Source organism: Symphalangus syndactylus, chromosome 7 (genome assembly GCF_028878055.3).
Source record: "Symphalangus syndactylus isolate Jambi chromosome 7, NHGRI_mSymSyn1-v2.1_pri, whole genome shotgun sequence".
In the NCBI taxonomy this organism is placed as follows: Eukaryota; Metazoa; Chordata; class Mammalia; order Primates; family Hylobatidae; genus Symphalangus; species Symphalangus syndactylus.
The window spans coordinates 107,936,901-107,947,139 of NC_072429.2; the positions used below are offsets into that span (position 1 = coordinate 107,936,901).

At 34.6% G+C, this 10,239-nt stretch overlaps 1 protein-coding gene across 2 annotated transcripts in view; it reads left to right on the top strand.

The window, feature by feature from the left end:
- TRHR (thyrotropin releasing hormone receptor) overlaps positions 1–9,326 on the top strand; it is a 39,926-nt gene extending 30,600 nt beyond the window's left edge. Inside the window, exons 3-4 of one of the 2 annotated variants that reach the window (XM_063642925.1) lie at positions 2,642–3,028; positions 6,412–9,326. In XM_063642925.1, coding sequence (XP_063498995.1) covers positions 2,642–3,028; positions 6,412–6,435 — 411 coding nt within the window. In that variant the 3' untranslated portion in view covers positions 6,436–9,326. Of the gene's footprint in view, positions 1–2,641 lie in introns of both variants that reach the window. The other variant, XM_055287069.2, reaches the window with a different exon arrangement.
- Positions 9,327–10,239: the final 913 nt, after the last annotated feature.

Below are 10,239 nucleotides of genomic sequence, written 5' to 3' on the forward strand. Positions count from 1 at the left end.
GGTAGAATTTGGCTGTGAATCCTTCTGGTCCTGGACTTTTTTTGGTTGGTAGGCTATTAATTATTGCCTCAACTTCAGAGCCTGTTATTGGTCTATTCAAGGATTCAACTTCTTCCTGGTATAGTCTTTGGAGGGTGTATATCTCCAGGAATTTATCCATTTCTTCTAGATTTTCATTTGCGTAGAGGTGTTTATAGTATATTCTGATGGTAGTTTGTATTTCTGTGAGATCAGTGGTGATATCCCCTTTATCAGTTTTTGTTGTGTCTATTTGATTCTTCTCTCTTTTCTTCTTAGACCTATGGTTACATATTTTAAACTAATTCCTTCCATGCCTGAATGTATTCAAGTTTTTTCTTAGGGCCACTTTGTGTCACATAGTGCACTAAATCCCTGAGAGTAGGGAAATGAAGAAATTTACCCATACCCTGAAGGAGTTTACTATTTATTGGAGAGATGAACAAGTATAGGTCACTGCAATGAAATGTTTGGGAATGATGTCAAAGTATGCCTGGAGGCACTGTGGAAATGCACAGGAGAGATACTAACCTTGAAACAGGTTGCTCTTTTCCAACACAATGAAAGTTGCTCCCTTCACTGACATTCAGTGAAAAGAGGCAAGTAGATGTTAGATGTTACTTGTGGATTCAACATTTTACCTAACAGTTGTAGGGAAAGATAAAGGTAGATGAAATTCAACCTTTCTTCTGAAATTTAGCATCAGTAAGTGTTGTTTGGTTTATAATTGAAGAAGTTAAGTGTTTGGGTGATCATAATGGAAATAACATAATAGAAATGTTACTGAAAACGCAAGAAACGTTCATGGAAAGGGCAAAGTATAAAGGAAGCAGCATGACCTTTGTCTTAAGTAGACAGATTTGAATCACAGCTCTGTCACTTACTACTCATGTGTCTATAGACAAACCATATAAATTACCTAAACCTCAATTTCTTCATATGCAAAATGAAAAGAATACTAGCTTACTCATGGAATTACTATAAGCATTAAATAAGATAATGTTTATATGGCATTTTTCAGATTACCTGGGCAATCTTAAAGGACTAAAATGTGATGGTATAGATCTAATTGTAAATTAAACTAGGTATTTCAATGTAGGATGCTTTACCCCTGACAGGGAGTCAGAGAATGTTGACAAGTGTGAAGCAGTGACCTGATTTCAGAGTGCCTGGAGTACCAAGCAGAGAATAAAGGCAGGGATATGGTTCATAATGACAAAGATCATGGTGATGATGACAGTGAAGATGATAATCACTACATCTCCTTCCAAAGCTTAGAACATTTATCATTTTGATTTCCTATGACCAATTATTTACTTATATATATATTTTAAAGTCTACTTAGGAAAAATCATGTTTCAGTTAACCCCTTTGCTAAGTAGACCCTCTTTGGCTCTAAAAGAAGTCAGAATCTCTGGAATGTCTTACTTGGTATTATATGAACCAATGTGAAATCACATATTCTCACTGAACAATTTTTCTACTCCTAGTGGTAAAATATGTAGCCTTAATATCCCACATGCATTGAGTCAGAATGAAGCTCAGTGACCAGTGAGCAATCTGGGATATTGACCTCATCCTACCTATTGTCTTACTTCCTGTGCATTGCTTATACTTAGGAGTGGCTTCAGCATTAGGTAAAATTCCAGCATTTGCTTTCTCTCTCTTTCACTTCCCTTTAACCTGAAAGAGTGCAAAAGCTTTGAATTCAAGCTCACTTGGATACTAATCCCGGCCCCAAGACTCTACAGCTTCCACCAAAGTACTTAACAGCCTCTGTACCTGTTTTCTAATTTGAAAAAGTAGTGGGTACAATACCTATTTTAGGAGGTTTAAAACTTCTTAAACATGATAGCAAATAACAGACACCTTGGATAGTGTCTGGCACATAGCAGTCACTAAACATTCAATAAACACTGGCTTTTTTGCATTATTCTTTTCATGCACTGTTACCTCATTTGATTTAGGAGGGCAATGTTGGCTCCATTTTACAGATGAGCTATAAGATACGTTAAGATAATTTCTTAGGCCACACATAGGGTAAGTAAAGAAGGGATTTGACCCTAAGTCTCCTAATGCTTGCCACAGACACTTTTGGTGCCCTGTGTTAATATCCTCTTACAAGACTGATTTCAACCATAGCTGCAGTAGATGGTTCCTGCAGTGGGAAATATCCCACTTCAGGCATCCACTGTACCATTTGTCTCTCCTCTTCTTGGTCTCAAGTGTCTCTCTAAAGGCCCTAGGAGTTTTCAGGCAAGAGAATCCTGGAAGTACACAGGAGTTAAAGTCCTTAACAATATCCTTTAATGAATGGACACTGGCATTCATTCTCTTACTTCTGACAGATAATTCTCAATTGCATTACTTGAGCCAGAGTTGGCTACAGGGGGAGCTATCTCAATAACACACCCTACTTTGGCTTTTCCTTGTCTATAGCATTCTAATTAATAACCCTTAATCCTGCTTCCTGTGATCACCTCCCCAATAAATGATCTGCACCTAACTCCTTGTCTCAGACTACATTTTGGGAACTAAAGGTTTGGGTGAGAGAAGAAAGGGTGTTTTGTTTTGTTTTGTTTTCATTTGTGTTTGTACGGCATTTCTCTCTATTTCTCCCTAGGTCACCAAGATGCTGGCAGTGGTTGTAATTCTGTTTGCCCTTTTATGGATGCCCTACAGGACTCTTGTGGTTGTCAACTCATTTCTCTCCAGTCCTTTCCAAGAAAATTGGTTTTTGCTCTTTTGCAGAATTTGCATTTATCTCAACAGTGCCATCAACCCGGTGATTTACAATCTCATGTCCCAGAAATTCCGCGCAGCCTTCAGAAAGCTCTGCAACTGCAAGCAGAAGCCAACAGAGAAACCTGCTAACTACAGTGTGGCCTTAAATTACAGTGTCATCAAGGAGTCAGACCATTTCAGCACAGAGCTTGATGATATCACTGTCACTGACACTTACCTGTCTGCCACAAAAGTGTCTTTTGATGACACCTGCTTGGCTTCTGAGGTATCCTTTAGCCAAAGTTGATTCATGAATTAGAAGAAAATGGATGACAAAGAAAATGAGAATCTGTGCAGTCATCAACAAAAGGGAGAACATGGCCAATAGTCATATGTGAAGACAAAGCAGATCAGTCTTTGTCAATGCTCTAACAAGTCCTGGCCTTAGATACTTTAACCCATGAGGATGATTCAGACTTTCCTTCTTACAAACTAGTATCACTAAAAATGGAGCAGATCTGTGAAATAGCTAAATGATGGAAACTTAAAGTTTAGCCCTTTTCATTTAACTTAAGAAATTCACCATATTTTCTGGACTTATAGAGTTTCAATAAAATCTAGACATCAATTTACATTATTCATAGTAACCTTATCAAATGTCACTTTTCAGGTCCCCTAATTTATTTATACATTCGATAATTTGACAACATGCAGATTTTTAAATGTTTGCATTTAGTATTCATTTTAACATAGTACAGGGCTAGTTCATGAATATCTGAAATTAAAGGGAAAAATATTACAGAAACATTTTATTTATTGAGTAAAAATAAGATTTTAGACATACATGTTAACTGTATTTTAAAAACTGCCATAATGTTTATAAAATTCTGAGATGATTTTTATATCTTAGAAGGTAGATAATCATCATTCAACTTTAATGTAAAATAAACCTCAAAATATCTGAAATTATTAATTAAGGAGAAATGTAGATTTTAAGATAAATCCAACTCTTATTAACTCTTCCAGCCTCCCACATGATGGGTGGAAAAAGGTAAAAACCCAGATTAAGTAACTGTGAAGATACAAACTAACATACAATTAAATTTGAAAAGTATAGTCAAGACAAAAGTATTTAGAATTAGATTTTGCCTCTTCTCATGATGCTTTTAAGCAAGAAAATCTTTTTGAACATTCTTGTTTATAAACTACTCAGCCATGTCAAGCAAATCATTCAAGCAAAATCTAGCTCAAAAGTCTGAAACATTCTCAAAAGCTTCGTTGTTATTCTAAGTCAGCCAAAATCCTGGTATCCCTCTTCCAGATGAAGAGCTCCCACTGAGAATTGTAGTCTATGGATTTTACTTTGGCTGCAATTGTCTTTCTTTCCTATCTGCTTGTCGTTTGTAGGTTCTTTTTTTGTTTTTCTAAAATGCTAGTGATATTTTATTTACAGATTCTAAAAGCAATGCAAAATTCTGCTGGCTTTATTTTCAGCAGAGTTAAAACTGATTTCATCATATTATCAGTATGTCATCTTTATATTTATGACTGACATCTGCTATTCCAGTGATTATTGGAGACTTGTGAATGAATCTGTCCAGGACACTTGTCAGTTCCTACCTGAATCTCTTACCTACTGAGATTTGGCCAACCAGAATCTCCAAGGGCAAAAATTGCCCTTGGTGATGGTTCAGTAGTCACTGATTTTTAATGAGTAGATCAAAAAGTACCCATACCTTTACACGCCCGTAGGCTGTCATTTTCCCTCTCTAGCCTATATCCCTATTTTATGGACTTTTCTAGAACCTAATTGCTAATAATAATTAAGCCTCCCCATCTTCTTAATGAAGAATACACCATTCTACTTCTGAAACTTGTTTTTATGTGCTGTTTCATGGAGACTCTGCTATCCAGAACCTCATTCTAGAGTATGCTTTTTTTTTTTGAAAATTGGCCTTATCTACTCCAGCAAGACATTTTTATCCATTACTATAACAGTAAATGAATGCAAGCAAATATTTGCAGGAAATACCCTAAAACCCTACCTGTATGAGAGTAAGCAATCTATGTTAACTGACTTTTCGTTCTGGTATAAATATTAATCTTGGCATCGTATAAATAGAGCACCATAGTGACCCAACCCCGAATCACACAAGCACATGTGTGTTTATAAACACATACCCACATGTTCATAAATTGGTAAAAAAGGGGACTGGAATATATGAGATTTTTTCATTACAGAAAGGAACTAATATCATTGAGCATCTACTATGTCTCAGGTATGCTGGTAGGTAGTCAATCAACATTTTCTTCATCACAATTTCACTATGGCTGTGATTTCTCTGATGATTAGACCAGTATTCCTGTGACCTAATTCCTAATCAATAAAAAGTTATGGGTTTTGCAGAATGATTATATCAGGTGTTAAAAAATACAATTAGTTTAACATGATATACACAGAATACAAAGATGTTCTTCTTATCTTTGGAAATTTAATGTATGGGCTGAATTCTTCCACTTTAATTTTTAAAAAGTTATTTCTCAAAAATCTGTTAGTTTTAGACCACATGGGAAATCCATAAGAACTCAGTTCATAGTGTTTTAACTCTAAAGCAAATGCCATTTTAAAATTAAATGTTCCTATGTAATGTCCAATAGATATTTGAATTTACACAGAAGAGATATAACTTTTTAAAATATTCTTTATCACACTATACTCAATCATAAAATATTTCCATAAATAATCAAAACTTAATATACCACCAAATGAGAAATAAAGAGCTAGATTAAAATTTGCTGGTGAAATGAAGCAATGTTATTAACAGCCCTCCTTAATAAAAATTCCCTGTGTTCTTTTGTTACTTCCAATTTCATTAATTGCTGAGGGTCTTTGGTTAGATCTCACACCTGAGGTAATTGAGTAAAGGGCACAGATCATGAATAAAATGAACAAACATAAATTCCCTCTTAGGACCTAAGGGCTGTGAGTATATTTCTAGACCTTAACTTACAAGGCAAATATTCTAAATGCTGAAGAAAAATAAGACAAGTCCAAACTCTACAGTCATTCTTAAACAAATTGAATGTACAGAACAATATACCGTGATAATATACCAAAATAAATGGCTGATTTGGCTAACCAATTAGCAATGTCAAAGGAAAAGCTATAGCCATAAAACTTAGTTTAGTGCAACTAAGTCTTAATGGATATTTGAAATGTTTTATTTTCAGAAGGCTCTGTTGGAATAATAAGAATAATAAGTCTTAGTAAAAGTTGGGTTGACACAGTTTTGGTTGGCTCTTCAAGAATAAAAGAACTTGTATCATTCTAAACTATGTTAAACCTGTAAACATGATAAAGAGAAAATATTAACTTTCTGAAGGAAAAGATTTTATGTGGTTAACCCATCAATGTATAAATTCTATAAATATTATATTTAATATCATCTTTACTTCTCAGCTGCAATTAAAACAGGGATTGGAATATTTATATATGAAGTAGGGAAACTCAATGTGAATGAGAGTACACCTAAGAGGAACTAGTCAGTTCCAGAGTCAAGAAAAAATGTTTTCAAATGTTTTAAGTCACTCATTCCCCTAGGGCGAAGCAAACATGAATATCTCCAGCAATTTATTTTTTATGTATCCTTACCTGTCTACAATAAATAGCCATCAAAACCAAGATTTGACTGAGTCAACAAGCTTTCAGAATAATACACATGAAGAAATCTTACAGAGCTCTGTGGTCATAAGTATTTTTCTCTCTCTTCCCTCTCCCCATCAAACTCTCATCACTCCACAATCATCACTTTCCTCATAGCAGGAAGATTCATCTAACTTCATTAAAGACTAAACCTGGACATGAAATATCTTAAGTAAAAATACAAAATGTTCTTTCAAACGTATTTATGTATAAAAATATGTCATTGTTTTACAAACTTTCATTTTCATGAAATCACTTTTAAACATAGAAAAACTGATGCTTTAAATTAGAGTTCTCTTTATGTCCTCATTGACATGGTAGGAATCATGTACAGAGTTGAGAAGTTGGCATTTTAGAGGTTTCGGTCAGAAACTAATCAAAAAACACTCAATATGTGCAAAATTGCTGAAGAAATTTGTTTCAGCAGACAAACTCTCCCCTTTCTTATGAAGCTCACAATCCTACGAGAAAAAGAAGACCAACATGACATCACCTGAAGATATAACTGTTTGGCAATATTTAGAATACAAATCTGAGATGTCAGAAATACAATTTAAAGAAGCAATTGTTAATGGTCCATTTGAAATATCATAAGATGACTTTTAATACAAGGATCAATTTTACATATTCTCATTCTACTTTATGGACTCTAAAGAGAAGTATCTGTTAACTTAATTCTTCACTGATTACACAGGAAAATAAGGTCAGATAAGACCCTGTACTATTTTTCTGATATGTTCAGTCTATAAGTATAATCTCATCACTCAACAGCAAACCTCATTTACAGGAGTTTCACATCGGAGAACAAATTTTGTTACTGACATGCTTAACACCAAATGATGACAATGCTGACATAAACTAAGTCTACAGGGTTCTGCTTCTAATATTCAAATACAGTGCTCCTCCGTATCGTCCGGCGATCCATTTCAAGACCCCTAGTGGATGCCTGAAACCGTGGATAGTACCAAACTCTGTATATACTACGTTTTCTCGATCTGATAATCAAGATGGCTACTAAATGACTTGCAGCAGGCAGGCAGAGTGCACAGCATGAATACACTGGACAAGGAGAGGATTCACATTTTGGGTCAGATGGCACAAGATTTTATCATGCCACTCTGAATGCCTCTCAATTTAAAACGTATACATTATTTATTTCTGGAACTTTCCATGTAATATTTTTGTGTAGAGATTGACTGCAGGTAACTGACACTGCAGAAAACCAAACCAAACTGTGTATAAAGGGCAACTATTGTAATCCTCTTTTGACAAGAGGGATCATGAATGTCTGTGTACAATGTTGTTGGGTCTATTTACATTCTTCTACACCAAGCACATTCATGATAAAACCAATATAAAGTTATTAATCCATATTTTGGAAATGACATCTGGAAAAATAAGAGCTAAATGAAGTAGTACAGCTAAGACAGTACATTGTCCAGAATTTTCAAACCTGGATGCAGCAAGGAAACAAAGGATAGTTTTAATGGCCAATAAACAGTGAATTCACACTGATTGCCTGCCTGGCCTCACGAAGAAGCGTCTGAGTTAAGTCCATACTACAGGCTCTCAACTGGAATAATGGAAATGAAAGTACTTTGTAAATTATAAAAGTTAAAAGAGTGGGATAAAGAGTGGAGTCAACTGGAGCTCTTTCAGTGTATTTGAGCCCTGAAGCAACACCCATAAATTGTTATTTCATTCCTCACAGAATAATGAACTTAATTCTTGTGCATGTGGCTGTTCTCTGACTTCCAGAAAAGAGAGAGTATGAACTTCCTCAAAAATGCTATGGACTGATATTGATAAAGATGGAGGCTTTTGAGAAAAAAAAAAAAAAAGAAATAAATACAAGGGAGCAGAGTAAGACTCCATCTAACCAGAGATCTGAATTCAGAAGTCAATAAGAACATTATATTCCTGAAATGGCACAAGATGCCCTAGTAAGGAGGCCAAGTATTTAATCCCTAGCTAAGAATAATAAAACATTCCTGCTTTCATATACATAAGAGTTACCTGGGAGCTTATCTTAAAATGTGCTTTCTTTTGGTCTTGCCTTAAAAAATTCTCATTTATTAGATGATTTTGATGCCTATAGTCTTCTGAGCACACCTTGAAAATCACTGAGTTCAGGCCCTCAGATAGAGCCTTCAAGGCTCTTACTTATTACATAATTCTTAATAAGCAACTAAACGGAAAGATCCTTGAGGGTATGTCTATTTCATCTTTGTATTCCACAAATTATCTAAACTATTATTTAGTTAACTATTATCTATTGGATGATACCCCTAAATATCTGTAAAATGAATCAATCAATCCCAGCTCAGAAATACATTCTAAACTTTTGATAATACCCAATTTGCCTATAGATCTATCTTCACAATCAGATAACTCATTGTGCTTGTTTTATTTTTTAAATAGTTTTCCTGGCTCATTGAAAGGCACTGCATGAAGTGTGCCAGATGATGGTCAGAACAATCCCTTATGTATGTAACATGCATGACAATTTCAATGGTACTCTCATGTCCATCATCCAATTTAATAATAAGAAAAAGGAAGACTAAAACATTGTTTCTGCTTTCAAGGAGATTACAATTTAGTGATAACATATTAACACAGAAACATGCCAGAAAAAGAAGAACACATAATTGGAAGCCAAATTGTATGATTTCAGACTATAAACAGCTTAGTTCTTCAGAGGGAAGGGGGCTTCCGTGGGGCTTGGAGTCATTAAGGAGGGCTTTGTAGAGAAGGTAGAACGTCCTTCAAGGATAGATTTGATTTAGATAGTTAAAGAAAAGATGAGCCGTGTGAGAAAAATAAGATGAGTAAAGAAAAGGAGACATAAATAAATCTTAAAGCAGGGCTCTTGATATTAAGAATGTATATCCAGAGCAAATCCAATTCATCAGGGATTAAGGAAGGCAACTAGTCCAAAAAAAAAACCTGACAAAGGAAGTAAGGGATCAACCTGTACTTATATTTGGTGAGGAAATGTTCACTCATACACAAGAATATGAAGTAGAAATGTATATAAATCTGCTATGTTTATTTTCTAAACTTTGTGAATTTCATTATCTATAGAGAATACAGTATACTATTTGTCTTATGTTGTAATTCTAAAAGTATCTTATAGTCCTAATTTTCCAAGTGAAAAATATATGTATATTTTTTTCTATATTATATTGTCATCATATATTTAAAATATTTATATATGTGTATATTATTCAGGGGTCCTAAAAGACTCTGGATTTATCCAATTATGCTACATATAGAGATCAGAGCTAGCTCAGGGACCTAGGCCCTTCATGAACCTAAGCTTCGACATTAAATATGAAACTGAGAAACATGTAGTGATTAGCTTCAGGCTACTGTGATAACATCGTTGACTTGCATGTTGCTTATGACGTGTCTTGGAATGTTTTGGCTTCCTTCTATCAGCTTTAGAAAGTTGTATGCTGACTCACTTCATCATTTGGGAATTAATCGTTGTGTCCTTGTGGGGCAAACATTCTTTTTTAAGAAAGTGCAGTATTATGTGCTTTACTGTGAGAAACTGTGTCTGTTCCAATATTGTATGGTGAGCAATAAAGCACCAAACTGAAAGACCTGGCTCTTTAGCTTTCTTTTTCTTCCAAATTATTTCATTTTTGGTGTGATTGGACCTTAAATCACTTGCCCCAAAGACTTCATTTTAATTCAGTGCCACTCACATGTACCATTGGTGGTTTTTCGAAATAATGGTAAGTAATATACAAATAGACATTTTAATTTTAATAATAAATTGAATGTGT